We start from the raw sequence: 14,760 nt of genomic DNA, 5'->3' as shown, positions 1-14,760 counted from the left end.
GAACTGGGGTGGATTTACTCAATACTCCCATTTTCATTACCACAGAATCTTGTCAAATGATTCCCACTGTTAATAGTACATCAAGAGAATGCTAAGAGTCGGTACCATTAAGGCAACGAAGAAACATATAAAAACATAAACCCACTTCCCGTAGAGAAAAGTAATTTTTTCTGTTCGAGATTATTACAGTATGCAAGTGACAACTTCTGTCTCCGAGTTGATTTGAGCTGACATACCGCTGCTAAAAAAGCGCAATCATTTTGATGAGACAAGTACAGTAACACTGTAACACTCATCAGATACATCCTCTACGGTTATGCTTTAGTCAAAAACCAGATATTACAGTTCGATACATGATTATACATCACATTGCTGAGCTTATTATACAGTCAAGAGACAACATCTAACAAGAAGAAAACCAAAATTTCCATTAACTGTAAGTAATCTGAACTAGATGCTCAATGTGAAGCCAGTCCCAATACAAAGAATTTATCAAGATCGAGTAACATATTAAAAGCAGAAGAATTGTACCATTCTGATATAAACGTATTACAAAAGATGCTTTCCTTTCACTTGCCATCTGTGAAAGATCCAGCTTCTCTGTACAGCTTCATTAGCAGGGGTGCTTCGTCATAACAATTCACAAACCTCTGCAAGAATTCTTCTTCAGGAACTCGAAATGCTGTAACAGGGCTATAACGATTATTCTTAAGCAAACCTTCGCATGACAGATATTGAAGAACTGCAGCACGCGGAATTAATCTCTTCTCCAAGCTAAGGGTAAGAAGATTATAGTGCTTGACAACGACAGATGGATCCCAGCCCATTTTGTTTACAAAAATGTCCATCAATGCTATAATCTTATCCACAGATATCATCATACACCAAGGATGCTTTCGAAATGACGTAAGAACCTCTTCCTCAGAACAACCCCACCTCTTGTAAACATCAATCTTCTTATCCCACTCAGATTTGCCAACTACCAACATTGTAACAATGGCAATAACAAACTGTGACCTTATAGGATTTATACCCATTTTCTTTACCAAGTCCACAGTCTTTTCAAAGCTGGGGTAGTTTAAAAATATGATTGGCCAATTACAAAGTAACCTAACAATATTCGATTCAGGCACACCAATATCTCGCAAATAATTGACTTTAGGTTCAACCCGATTTTGAAGATCATCACCAAGGATGCACGGAGATCTTTTAATAGCAGTAATAGCCTTTTCACTAGATTGAAGCAAGTTACAAAGGTAATGGAAGGAAGGGATAATTTGGTTTTCTAAGCTCCTCTGTAAGATAGGAGGAAATCGACTTAAAATTTTTGCACGGTCAGGACTTGAAACACCTTCGGAGTGAAAAAACTCAAGTTTTGGCGAAAGGGCTTTCTCAGGATTGCACAAAAGCAGTCTTGGACGTTGTCTCATAATTTCAGAGATTTGGGTTTCCGAGAAGCCATTTCTCTTGAAAAAGTTTACCACCAAGTCTGGTTTTTCGGGAGTTTCAAATTGAACTTTTCTAGATGTCGTTAAAGCAGATTCTGGAGACAACCTACATGTATTAATGAGGTATGAGACAGTAAAAGATTGCTCATTGGAGTTGGTTGAGATGTATTTGACAAAAATTGGACACATAAAATATTGAAAATTATTAGGGTTTAATGAAGCTAAATTAGCGTATCTTCCATGACTACGAAGTAGATTCCTGAAGAGACAATTAAACGTCATGGCTGCACAAGACAAAATTAAACTCACCTGATTAAGAGCCGAGAAAATTTCTTCTAAAAATCTCGCATGAATCTGGAGGGGCGTTGAACTTGAAATTTAAAACGACTAAGTGCAAAACCCTAGTGAGTTTGGGAATTCGGGTGGACTTGACAAATTTATAGATCCCATAATAACGGCAGCGTATTATTTGGGACGTCAATACCCTAGACGTCATCAGTTATAGCTAAAATCACGGGGGAGGACACTTATAGCAAAATGACTCCCACACTGCCCAGGCCAAAACTTCGGATTTAGGGTATTATCTTGATATTGTGTTGAGAGACCTAAACTCAAATTCCGTACCTTAAAAACCCACCTTTTTACCACCCAAATCATCCCCTTGGAGGTAAAAAAAGTAAAGTTGATAGAAAGTAAAAAGATTATATTGAAAAAAATATAAAACTTTATCACTTAATCTCATTCATTTTAATGCATAAATACGCTATTTTATTTCTCTTATATAATGGTGACCTAAATTTGAAAAGGGGCAATTCAAACTCATAAAGTATATATTTGAAATATGAATTTTTTAAAAAAATCTATGATAAAACAGGTCTGATTTATAATAAAACGGGCATAAGTTATTGATAAACATGTGCAATTTATTATTGACATGCAATTTATAAATAGTGATACAAATGTCATTTTAAGGACACGTAGTTTACAAATACACATGTATATATCTGCCAACTAAAATTTGTATATAAATTTTATATCAAAATTGCATATAAAAATGAGTATGAATATTCAACATAATTAAATAGAACAAAATAATCTTTCTTCGATTTATTATCTTTTCCACCTGTAGTGAAATTTTCTTTATCTCCTATTGCTGATTCTTCTGTTTTCATAACACCTTTCAGTATGCAATCTTTGAATGATCCAACTTCTCTCTACAGCTTCATTAGTTGCGGCGCTTCATCCCAACAATTTGCAAAACTCTACAAGGATTAGTCATAAGCAAACCTTTAGATCAGAGCAAGTGAAGAACTGAAGCACCGGGAATTATTTTCTTCCCCAAGCTAAATGAAAGATCAATTGGCCTCTTGGCTAGCAGAAGGCTCCCAACTTTTGTCATAAAAAAAAAAGCCCATTCTTGCCATAATCATACACCAAGGATACGTTCGGATTGACTAGAGAATCTCTTCCTCAGACCAACCCCATCTCTTGTATTGTGACCTTACAGGATTCATACCCATTTGCTTTACCAAGTCCATGATCTCTTCAAACTGACACAGTAATTTATAAAATCTGTTAGGCCATTTACAGAGTAACATAACAATATTTGATTCAGGGATGCCATTATCTCGCAAATAACTGGCTTTAGGTTAAATCCAATTTTAAAGGTCACAATCAAGAAGGGCTGGAGAGTCTCTGATAGCAGTAGTAGCCTTTTCACTAGATTGAAGCAGGTTACTAGAGTGATTGAAGGAAAGGATAGAGCATAATTGGAAGCCTTTAACGCAGATTCTGGAGACAACCCACATGAGTTAACAAGGTATGAGACTGCAAAAGATTGTTCATTTGTGTTGGTTGAGATGTATTTGACAAATTTCGGACAACAAAAAATCTTGAAATTGATTTAGGTCCAGTGGAGATAAGCTAGTGTACTTACCTGGCTGTGAAGTAAATTTCTGAAGGGAATTAAACATCATAGTCGCGAAAGTTATTGAACAATTCACCTATACTATGCTTGAGAAATACTGAAAATTTCTTCATAAATCTGGCAAAGTTTTGTAGATTGAAGCAAGTTACCAAGTTAGTAAAGAGACAGAATTTGAATTACAGGTGGATTTGGCAAAACTTAAATAAAACATATAAACTCGCGCACACACATAAATTCTCCAAATTCCATAAAAGTCATTAACATATTCAGTTTAGCTTCTCTTTTACGTGCTTCAATGTTAGAGTAGATAATTTGACCATAAAATGAACTCCTAAACAACAACATTGTGGTCAAAAGGCCGATATGGATGTATCAATTTTGCTGGCTAGCAAAAACTGGTATAACCGAAAACTAAGGAAACTAGCTGCTGAGCAGAACCAAGCAAGGTCTAATATTACTAAGTCACATTACTAAGCATATTTTTTCACTCGAGAGAAACATGAAAGAAAATTGAAAATAAACCATAAGTAACTGGACAAAAATTTCTTTCTAAATAGAAGATCAAGTACTGCAAAGAATGATCATCCGTTTGATTTTGAAGTAAACATGTTATAAATACTGCATGGCACTCCACCTCGCTAATCAGTTTCTATTCTCTGAAAGATCCAGCTTTTCATTATACAGCTTTAGCATCAGGGGAGCTTCATCATAACAATTCACAAACTTCTGCAAGAGGGGCTTTTCACATAGCTTCTATGGTGTAGCAGAGAGAACTTTATTCTCAAGCAAACCTTTGGCCAACAGATACTGAAGAAATGAAGCCCGAGGAATAATTCTCTTCTCCATGCTCAATGAAAAAAGGATTGACCGCTCAGCAATGGCAGAAGGCTCCCAACCCATTTTCTTCACAAAAAAGTCCATCACTGCCATAATCTTATTCTCAGATTTCATCATACACCAAGGGTGTTTCCGATATGCTGTTAGAATCTCTTCTTCAAACCAACCACACCTCTTGTAAAGATCAAACTTCTTTTCCACTCAGATTTTCGCATAAACAACATTATATGCATAGCGACAATAAAATGGAACCTTAGAGGATTGAAACCCATTTTCTTTACAAAGTCCACAGCCTCTTTCAAACCAGGGTAGTATATAAGAGTCATAGGCCAGTTGTAAAGAAACATGATAATTTTTGGCTCAGGCACGCCAGTGTCTCGCAAATAATTGACTGTAGGAGGAAGAAGATTTTGAAGATCATGATAAATAATAGCTGGATAGCGTTTAACTACTGTAACAGTCTTTTCAGTAGATTGAAGCAAGTCGCTAAGGTAAATAAAGCATGGGATTAGGCGGTTCTTTAAGCTACTTTGCAAGATACGAGGGTAGCAACAAATTATTTTTGCAAGATCAGCACTTGCAAAGCCTATAGAATGAAAAAACTCAAGTTTGGGCGAAAGGATTTTCTCAGGACTGTACAAAAGCATTGTTGGGCATTTTTTAATGAGATCTGAAATTTGGGTTTCTGAGAAGCCATTTTTCTTGAAACAGGTGAGCACTAAGTTTGGTTTTAATGATGTTTCGAATTGCACTTTTTCGGATGCCCTTGAAGCAGATTCTGGAGACAACCCACATGAATTAATGAGGTATGAGACTGTAAAAGACTGTTTTTTTGAGTTGGTTGCTATATGTTTGACAAATACTGGACACACTAAATCTTGAAATTTGTTATGATTACAGAAATAAGCATCTCTACCATGATAGCGAAGTAAAGTCTTGCAGAGAAAACTAAACATCACGATTGCAGAAGTAGCACGTACTATCGTAAGCCGCAGGGTTGAGACAATTTCTTCACTAATCTCGCACGGTTGGAGAGCATGATATCGTTTGAATTGTAATATTTTTGATACAATTCCAATCAAATCACACAATATGATTTAACTTGAATCACAACATCCATGACAAAGTGGTTGATTGTGTTTTTTTGATGAAGAATGCAATTTACGTTAGTACTTAGAAGTATTCAATTAACACCCTAATTTTGTCTTGAAATTCAGGGGTTACAAATTGTTATAAACGTCCAGTTGGTTGTATTTTCAAGGCAAATCTTTGGCAATGGTTTCTGGAATGAAGCTCTTTTTGGCTTCAATTGAAGTAAATCTGAAAATAAGATCAAGTGCTACAGAAGGAGAGCATCCATTCAGAATCTCATGCAAACTTGTCACAATTGCTGCATTCCTATCACAATATACTAATAGCTAAAAAAATCAACAGTAAACCAAAATTAGTCAGGAATATATGCTCCTGATTCGACTATAGAAAGCCTGAAAACAAAGAATTTCACAAAATCAAGTGACACAGAATTTGGACCATTCTGAAGTAACCATATCAGAAAGAACACGTGCCTACCTCTATTTGTTGATCACTTGATCATCTTCGAAAAATCCAGCTTCTCTTTGTACAGCTTCATCATAGCAATTCATGAACTTCTGCAGGAATGCTTCATCACAAATGTTATATGGCCTAAATGACGTAAATCTGGTCTTAAGCAAACCTTTGGGCTAACAGATACTAAAGAACTGAAGCACAACGTATAATTCTCTTCTCCATGCTGAATGAAAAAAGAATTGGCCGCTGAGCAATGGTAGAAGGCTCCCAACCAATATTGTTCACAAGAAAGTCCATCACAGCCATAATCTTATTATTTGATGTCATCATACACAAAGGGTGTTTGCCAAATGCTGTTAGAATCTCTTCTTCAGACCAACCCCACCGCTTGTAAATATCAAACTTGTTATCCCACTTAAAATTTTGAGTTAACAACATAATGGTAATGGAAATGGCTACAACAAACTGTGACCTAAATGGATCGAAACTCATTTTCTTTACAAAGTCCACAACTCTTTCAAATGAGAGTAGCATAAAAGAGCCATAGGCCAATTGTAGCACACCACTGTTTCGCAAATTATTGACTTTAGGAGTAAGACGATTTTAAAGATCACAACAATTTATAGGTCGAAGCTTTTAGCATATGTACTATTGTTTCCTTTAGATTGAAGATAGTTACGGAAGCAAGTATAAAGGATGGGATAACATGGTTCTCTAATCTACTTTCCAAGCTCTCAAACAAATTAATTTTGCAAGATAAGTACTCTCCCAGCTTCTTGTCCCTGAAAATTAATTAGGAGATTCTTATTAGGAGTCATATGATATCTACAACCTGCATCTACATTTCCATCAACATCCTTATCACTAGATTTCTTCTTATTTTAGGAGAATCTCCCTTGTTATGGCCATACTTAAAGCAAAGGAGTTTTACCTCTAGACTTTGACTTATACCCCCAGTCAAAAGCTGCCCACGCGTATATAATACCTCTTCTTCTACTAGCTTCAAGGGATCACACCTGCTCTTGTTGGACTAGTCCTCCAGGTCTCACCTACTTCTTGTCCCTTAGTCTTTCAGAGGTTGCACTCTTGCTCTATCACAGGTCGCAACTCTCTTGGCCAAAGAGCTCTCCTGGTCGCAACTCTACCACAAGTCGCACTAGCTTCTTGCTCAACCCAAATTCACACCTCTCTTATACAACTAGATTGACCGGCCAAATGTTCTTAGCCGCTTCATCTGCTTGAGTGTAATAAAGTGTCAACCGCTAAGTCATGTGTCACTTCACTACAATCAGAATCAACAATAGTTGAAAATTGTTCGACAGCAATAGCCTTTTCAGTAGACTGAAACAAGTTAATAAGTTAAGTCAAATGAGAGAAGTAAAATTTCAGGCTGATTTGGGAAAACATAAATAAACCATATAAATAAATACACACCAAAAATTCTACAAAATCCATTGAAATTGTTAACCTATTCAATTCAGCTTCACTTTTCTATGCTTCAATGTTACAGAAGATTTCGACCATCAAATGAATTGTTATCCTTTCTAAACAACGACTTTGTGGTCAAATCAACAATATCAATGTATGAAGTTTTCTGGCTTAGAAAAAGGAGGTCACAACCGAAAGCTAAGGAAACTAGCTGCAGAGCGGTAAGAGGACTAAGCAATGTCTAATATTACAGTATGATACGTGGGTATGCATCTTAAAGTCACATTACTAAGTATATTTTTCACACAAGAGGCAAACATTAAAGCAATTGAAAATACACTGTAAGTAGTGTTGACCAAAATTTTTATCTAAATAGAAGATCAAGTACATCAATTTGACTTTGATGTAAACATGTTATAAATACTGCATTGCACCCAATCTTTCTGTTGTAATCAGTTTCTATTCTCTGAAAGATCCAGCTTGAACAGCTTCTCCTTGTACAGCTTCATTATCTGGGGATCTTCAGGATAACAATTCACAAACTTTTGCAAAAAGGGCTTTTCGCATAGAATGAATGGTCTAGCTGATAGAGGTTCATTCTTAAGCAAACCTTTGATCATCAGATACTGAAGAACTGAAGCACGTGGAATAATTCTCTTCTCCATGCTATATGATAAAAGAATTGGCCGCTCAGCAATTGCAGAAGGCTCTCAACCCATTCTGTTCACAAAAAAGTCCATCACTGCCATAATCTTATTCTCAGATGTCATCATACACCACGGGTGTTTCTGAAATGCTGTTAGAATCTGATAGATACCTGGGCCAAGAGCTGACTACAGAACCTGTTCTGGGCAACTCCTCTGCACTCTCCCCAGTTTCCAGCAGACTTCCACAACAACAGCAAGATTATACACGCAATGGAATAGAGAAAAATAGGAATGTAACTCTATTACAGCAAATGATGAAAATATGTATTGTATTGAATATTGATTGTGAATATTACAAAAGTAAATTCTTCAATACAATGACTATTTCCACAAATCAATTGTGCATAAACTGCTAATCAAGAAGTATAGTTTCAGACGTAAATCAGCTTCACAAAGAGATTCACAAAATACTCAATAGAGTCCCCACTGCCTAAGCCCTGCTCCCAAGAGAACTACTCTCTCCCTACTTTTCCCAAAATGTTGCTTCTTGCCTCCTCTGAAGCGCCTCCTTCTTTTTTAACTTTTTCCAGCCGTCACTTTCCTTTCTTTTGCCACGTCACTCTATTTTCTATGGCTGAATTTGTAATAGAGCAGTGGTTTCCTGATCTTTTCTCCCAGAGCCAAAGGTCTTCTCTTTTTTTTGCTTCCTCTTTTCCTGCAGAAAATATATATATGAGTTCTAACAGAATCTCCTCTTCAGACCAACCCCATCTCTTGTAGACATCAAACTTCTTATGCCACTCAGATTTTTGTGTTAACAACACTGTAGAAACAGCCACAATAAAAAGTGACCTTAAAGGATTGAAACCCATTTTCTTTACAAAGTCTACAGCGCCTTTCAAACGGGGGTAGTGTAAAAGAGCCATAGGCCAGTTGTAAAGAAACATAATTATATTTGGTTCAGGCACACCACTCTCTAGTAAATAATTGACTTTAGGAGTAAGATGCTTTTGAAGATCACAATAAATAATAGCTGGATAGCGTTTAACTACTGTAATAGTCTTTTCAGTAGATTGAAGGAAGTTAATAAGGTAAGTAAAAGATGGGATTATACGGTTCTTTAAGCTACTTTCCAAGATACGAGGGTAGCAACAAATCATTTTTGCAAGATCAGGACTTGAGAAGCCTTTGGAGTGAAAAAACTCAAGTTTGGGCGAAAGGGTTTTCTCAGGATTGTACAAAGTCAGTTTCGGATATCTTCTGATGAGATCTGAAATTTGGGTTTCCGAGAAGCCATTGTTCTTGAAATAGGTGAGCAATAAGTCTGGTTTTATTGATGTTTCGAATTGCACTTTTTTGGATGCCCTTAAAGCAGATTCTGGAGACAACCCACATGAATTAACGAGGTATGAGACTGTAAAAGATTGTTCTTTTGAGTTGGTTGCTATGTATTTGACAGATAATGGGAAGACGGAATCTTGAAATTTATTATGGTTAAAGAAATAAGCATCTCTACCACGATAGTGAAGTAATGCTCTGCAGAGACAATTAAACATCACGATTGCAGAAATAGAATATACTTACTTAAGCTTCAGGGTTGAGACAATTCTTCACTAATGTCGTATGGTTGCCAGTTGGAGAGCCGCTGAACAGGGGAAAGTAAAAACCCTGGAAAGTTGCAGATTTGAAGGCAGGTTAAACATGCTTAATCTATTCGTAAATGAAACCGTCTGGACAGGAGGAGTTTTGGGTTTTGTAACCAGAACCCCCCAATGTTTGCTGTAATAAAATTTCTATCGTTTAATTTAAAAAGTCAAAATTTCCCCCAATTAACAGGTAAATTTGTCAACCTATATATGCTACTGTGATTGAAAAACACAAAATAAGTTTTGTTGTCATTACAATGGCTGCCCATGTTTAATTACACTTTATCCCTGAAATTTTAATTAAATTATTTTTTTAATCATATTTTTACTAGTAAAATATAAATAAATTATATTTTTTATATATTAAATTGATAAAATAATAAAATTTTCAAAAAGAAGGTTTGAGTTTGAAATTTTATTATGTTTGTAAAACTCTAATTTACTCAGTGCAATGATTGTGGGGGGGTTCAGTTACTATATCCCAGGGTTTACCTATCCAACAAAACCGAGTGGGATTCTTGATTACTGATATATATATATATATACACGCTCACACAAAATAATATATAACAGGAAAACATATATTTATAATATTTGTTAACTTAGAAAACCATATATTTAGGACAAATTTTAACATAGGAAATCATATATTTGACATATATTTTAACGTGTTCTTAGATCTCTCAAACTCTAATTAGGCAAAGAAAGTACTAAATTAAGTTTGTGATGCAAAGTCAAGAAGTAAAAACGTCTGTTATCTCATTAATAAAAGGTATAAAAGTGAATTAAAATGTTTTACTAACAAGATAACAATGTGAGTATACCGAATTAATAAACTCATCTTTTTATATAGATAATTACGTGAATATGTTGAATCAATGAATTTATCTTTTTATGTAGGTGACAATATGAGTGTACCAAACTAACGAAATCATATTTTCATGTATGTGATGACACAAGTTTGTCAAATTAATGAATTCATCCTTCCACGTATATAAAGGAAATACTGACGAGAACATTCAATTTTAATACTATAATAAAATATAAATAAATTGTATTTTTGATATATATAAATTGTCAAAATAATACATGAATTTATATATATTATTATATAATAGGAAAATATATATTTAGAATATACACTAACTTAGAAAACTACGTATTTATAATATATTCTAACATTATTTATTTGTGGGTAAATATTATATAAAAAAAAAAATTAATTAAAAAAGTCATCTACAAACTATTGACATAAGACTTCAATCATGTTACTTTCAAAATGGTGTAATTGGGTTTAAATCACATTTGGGATGGTAAGTTCTGAACACCTATCCTAGTGTAATTTCAATTGAAATCACATCGAGATAATGTCTTCACTTCAAAGACATTTGGATTAAATTAATAATGGTATTCATAAAGTGTGTAGATTGGATATATCATAGTTTTTTAACATAGACAAATGTTATGAAGTACTTAAAAATGTCCTGAAAAATATTCAAACAAAGAGTTACTAGGTTGTTCAAAAGGCAATAACGCTTAGCTTATCTAATCTTAAGTATCTTATGTGTTATAAAATAACAAATAGGAGTTGAAAAAGACATAAAAGTTATTGATTTTCATCTTAGTCAGATGAACAAAAGTGATCGATTCCTATCTCTAAGTGAAGGATATCTAACTGCAGGTCAAAGCATAGACTGCAGCTTCTATAACTAATGCTTCTAAAGAAGATGCTTAGGGGGTAGAAATCTATCTCATTTACTGTCACACCATGATAGAACAAACATGAAAATCTTTGATGGAGGGATAGAGTAGATGATTAACTTTACTACTTTAGATCACGGGAAAATAATTTTTTCAGTCAAAATCTATATCCAAATCAGTCACTAATCTAAACTAAATTTGTTTTATCAATTTCTGCGGGACATATCAATTTTCCTGATGATTGGTGAGCATCTTCACTAATAAGACAATGAATTGCAGATTTACAATTGTATAGAGCATAAAGGCATTCTCCTGACAAACAAGTTAAACACAACGGCTAACAGTTACAGAGCAGTATCAGGAGTAAGCAAGCCCAGAGATTTCAGAATGATAATGGTTATAAATCTTAGAATCTCATTGCTGAGCATATTCTTTACTCTGCACAGAAATTGCAGATAAACCATGAGTAATCTGGTGAAAAGCTCTTTTTGGCTTGATAGCATAAGTTCAGATTCTCATATGTAAATGTCACAATTGCTGCATTCCTATCACCATATACTAATCACCAAGCAAATCAATTGCTAGTAAACCAACATTAGTCCAGACTGAATACTCCTGATTTGACTATAGAATGTCTGGATACAAAGAATTATAGAAAATCAAGTGACACAGAATTTCGACCATTCTGATGTAACCTTGTCAGAAACAATACATACCTACCTAGTGATCACTTGATCATCTTTGAAAGATCCAGCTTTTCTTTGTACAGCTTCTATAGCTGGGGAGCTTCATCTTAGCAATCCACAAACTTCTTCAGGAAGACTTCATCACAAAAGTTATACAGTGTAAGTGAAATAAAATTTGTCTTAAGCAAACCTTTGGATCAAAGAAACTGAACAAATGTAGCATGAGGAATAATTCTCTTCTCCAGGCTCATTGAAAGAAGAATTGGCCTCTGGGCAATGGCAGAAGGCTCCAGTATGATTGCAACTTAAAGTAGCACTGCTAAGAATATTTTTAACTTAAGATACAAATATGGAAGAAATTGAAAATAAACCGTAAGTGACCTTGACCAAAATTTTTATCTAAATACAAGATCAAGTACCAAAGAGAATAAGCATCAAATTGTTTTTGATGTAAACTTGTTATAGATACTGCATTACACTCTATCTCTCTATTGTAATCAGTTTCTATTCTCTGAAAGATCTAGCTTCTCATTGTACAGCTTCATTATATGAGGAGCTTCAGCATAACAATTCACAAACTTTTGCAAGAAGGACTTTTCACATTGCGTGAATGCTCTAGCAGCAAGAGGTTTATTCTTAAGCAAACCTTTGATCAACAGATACTGAAGAACTGAAGCACGCGGGATAATTCTCTTCTCCAGGCTCACTGAAAAAAGAATTGGCTGCTCAGCAATGGCAGAGGGCTCCCAACCCATTTTGTTCACAAAAATGTCCATCACTGCCATAATCTTCTTCTCAGAAGTAATCATAAACCAAGGGTGTTTTCGAAAGGCTGTGAAAATCTCTTCTTCAGACCAACCCCACCTCTTGTAAACATCAAACTTTTTTTCCCACTCAGCTTTTTGCATAAACAACATTATATTAACAGCAGCAACAAACTGTGACCTTAGAGGATTGAAACCCATTTTCTTTACAAAGTCCACAGCCTCTTTCAAACCAGGGTAGTAATAAAAATTCCTAGGCCAATTGTAAAAAAACATAATAATATTTTATTCAGGCACACCACTGTTTAGCAAATAATTGATTTTAGGAGGAAGACAATTTTGAAGATCACGATAAATAATAGATGGACAACGTTTAACTATTGTAATAGTCTTTTCAGAAGATTGAAGCAAGCTACTAAGGTACGTAAAGGATGGAATTATACGATTCTTTAAGCTAGTTTCCAAGATACGAGGGAAGCAACAAATCATTTTTGCAAGATCAGCACTGGAAAAGCCTTTAGAGTGAAAAAACTCAAGTTTGGGCGAAAGGGTTTTCTCAGGATTGTACGAAAGCAGTACTGGACATTTTCTAATGAGATCTGAAATTTGGGTTTCTGACAAGCCATTTTTCTTGAAAAAGGTGAGCACTAAGTCTGGTTTTATTGATGTTTCAAATTGCACTTTTTTGGATGCCGTTAAAGCAGATTCTGGAGACAGCCCACATGAACTAATGAGGTATGAGACTGTAAAAGACTGTTTTTTTGAGTTGGTTGAGATGTGTTTGACAAATACTGGACACATGAAAGCTTGAAATTTATTATGGTTAGAGAAATATGCATCTCTACCATGATATCGACGTAAAGTTCTGCAGAGAAAATTAAACATCACTGCAAAAATGGAATATACTTACTAAGCGACAGAGTTGAGACAATTTGTTCTCTAAACTCGCATGGTCGGAGAGCCGTTGAACAGGGGAAAGTGAAACCCTGGAAAGTTGCAGATTTGCAGGCAGGAGAAAATTATTTAATCTAGGCTAAATCACTATGTCCCACCGAAGGTTTGTGGAAAGTCCCCTTACGCCCACTAACTATAAAAAATGTAAACTCTCACTTATAGACGGTTAAAATTAACAGAATTAGTTAACTTCAGAAATAAAATTGTCATTTATCTACTAATATATTAAAAATAATAAAATATTATTTATTTTCTTTTAATTTAGAAAATTAACAATTTCTTCTCAAGATTAAACTTTAAAATATTACATTTTTCCTCTAGAGTTTCTCTCTCACATTTTTCGACATCGAAACAGGTGGGTTTTCTCTCTCTCCCCTTTTTCAGTGCATCTCTTGCATAAACCCCCCAATAGTGACTCATCTTCTTTATCAAATCAAGGCATATAGTCTTCTTCTAATGATGAGGATGATCATCTGGGAACAAAAATGATTTGTCTTCATCTTAGGATGAAAAAGAGTCACTATAGAGGAATTTACGTCGGAGATGCATCGGAAAAGGGAAGGGAGAGTGAAACCACCAGTTCTGATGCCAAAAAAAGAGAGAGAAAAATTCTAAAAGGGAATTGTAATATTTTAAAGTTCAATATTAAAAAAATTATTAATTTTCTAAATCTAATGAAAAATAAATAATATTTTATTATTTTTAATATATTATAAGTTAAATGATAATTTCACCCCTAAATTTAATTATTTATATTACTTTTAACTGTTTATAGGTAAAAATTTGAAATTTTAATTGTTAATAGATGAAAATTAGGTTTTTATCGAACCTTGGGTGAGCCTTTAATCTGATCCTAAATGACAGCGTCTAGATAGAAAAAGTTTTGAGCTTTCCAACGGCCCACCTAAGGTTTACAGTAATAACATTTTCATACCATAAGGTTTAACGGTCAGTTTTTCCACCCATTATCATGTTTCATCAGTAAATTTGTTCATTGATATGCTGCTACCATTGAAAAGATAGAAAATAAGTTTTATTATCTTTATAATGTTTATTGAAGCCGGGTAATACTTTGTTTTCAAAATTTTATAATTATTATAATTAATAATTATAAAAATAAAATTAACGTTAATAAAATTATCAATGAACTAGTTGGTTACGTCTTGATTATATC

The 14,760-nt window shown here is 34.4% G+C and overlaps 4 protein-coding genes and 1 long non-coding RNA gene across 7 annotated transcripts; all 5 read right to left on the bottom strand.

The window, feature by feature from the left end:
* Positions 1-151: 151 nt before the first annotated feature.
* LOC123220075 lies at positions 152-1,926 on the bottom strand. The gene is made up of 2 exons (XM_044642077.1): positions 1,758-1,926; positions 152-1,554 (listed from the first exon to the last, which is right to left on the bottom strand). The coding sequence occupies exon 2, from the start codon at positions 1,428-1,430 to the stop codon at positions 570-572; it is 861 nt and encodes a 286-aa protein (XP_044498012.1). The 5' UTR covers positions 1,431-1,554; positions 1,758-1,926; the 3' UTR covers positions 152-569.
* A 2,114-nt stretch (positions 1,927-4,040) lies between these two features.
* On the bottom strand, positions 4,041-5,168 carry LOC123221553 (transcription termination factor MTERF6, chloroplastic/mitochondrial-like). The gene is made up of 2 exons (XM_044644380.1): positions 4,494-5,168; positions 4,041-4,404 (listed from the first exon to the last, which is right to left on the bottom strand). Exons 1-2 carry the CDS (start codon positions 5,166-5,168, stop codon positions 4,129-4,131), a joined length of 951 nt encoding a protein of 316 aa, XP_044500315.1. The 3' UTR covers positions 4,041-4,128.
* Positions 5,169-5,495: 327 nt separating this feature from the next.
* On the bottom strand, positions 5,496-9,584 carry LOC123221771. 3 transcript variants are annotated; one of them, XR_006503285.1, is made up of 3 exons: positions 9,420-9,579; positions 6,692-7,101; positions 5,496-6,542 (listed from the first exon to the last, which is right to left on the bottom strand). It is a non-coding gene; the product is annotated as an uncharacterized LOC123221771 (long non-coding RNA). The 3 variants fall into 3 exon arrangements; XR_006503283.1 differs by having other exon boundaries at positions 5,496-7,101; positions 9,420-9,584; XR_006503284.1 differs by having other exon boundaries at positions 5,496-7,042; positions 9,420-9,584.
* Positions 7,201-9,421, bottom strand: LOC123221770. Its single transcript, XM_044644676.1, has 2 exons — positions 8,585-9,421; positions 7,201-7,994 (listed from the first exon to the last, which is right to left on the bottom strand). Exons 1-2 carry the CDS (start codon positions 9,389-9,391, stop codon positions 7,899-7,901), a joined length of 903 nt encoding a protein of 300 aa, XP_044500611.1. The 5' UTR covers positions 9,392-9,421; the 3' UTR covers positions 7,201-7,898.
* A 1,892-nt stretch (positions 9,585-11,476) lies between the features above and the next one.
* On the bottom strand, positions 11,477-13,633 carry LOC123220311. Its single transcript, XM_044642444.1, has one exon. It carries the CDS (start codon positions 12,906-12,908, stop codon positions 12,366-12,368), a length of 543 nt encoding a protein of 180 aa, XP_044498379.1. The 5' UTR covers positions 12,909-13,633; the 3' UTR covers positions 11,477-12,365.
* Between the last annotated feature and the right edge of the window lie 1,127 nt (positions 13,634-14,760).

The sequence above is a fragment of the Mangifera indica genome, chromosome 7, assembly GCF_011075055.1.
Source record: "Mangifera indica cultivar Alphonso chromosome 7, CATAS_Mindica_2.1, whole genome shotgun sequence".
Classification (NCBI taxonomy): domain Eukaryota; kingdom Viridiplantae; phylum Streptophyta; class Magnoliopsida; order Sapindales; family Anacardiaceae; genus Mangifera; species Mangifera indica.
This window is presented reverse-complemented; position numbering and strand designations above follow the sequence as displayed.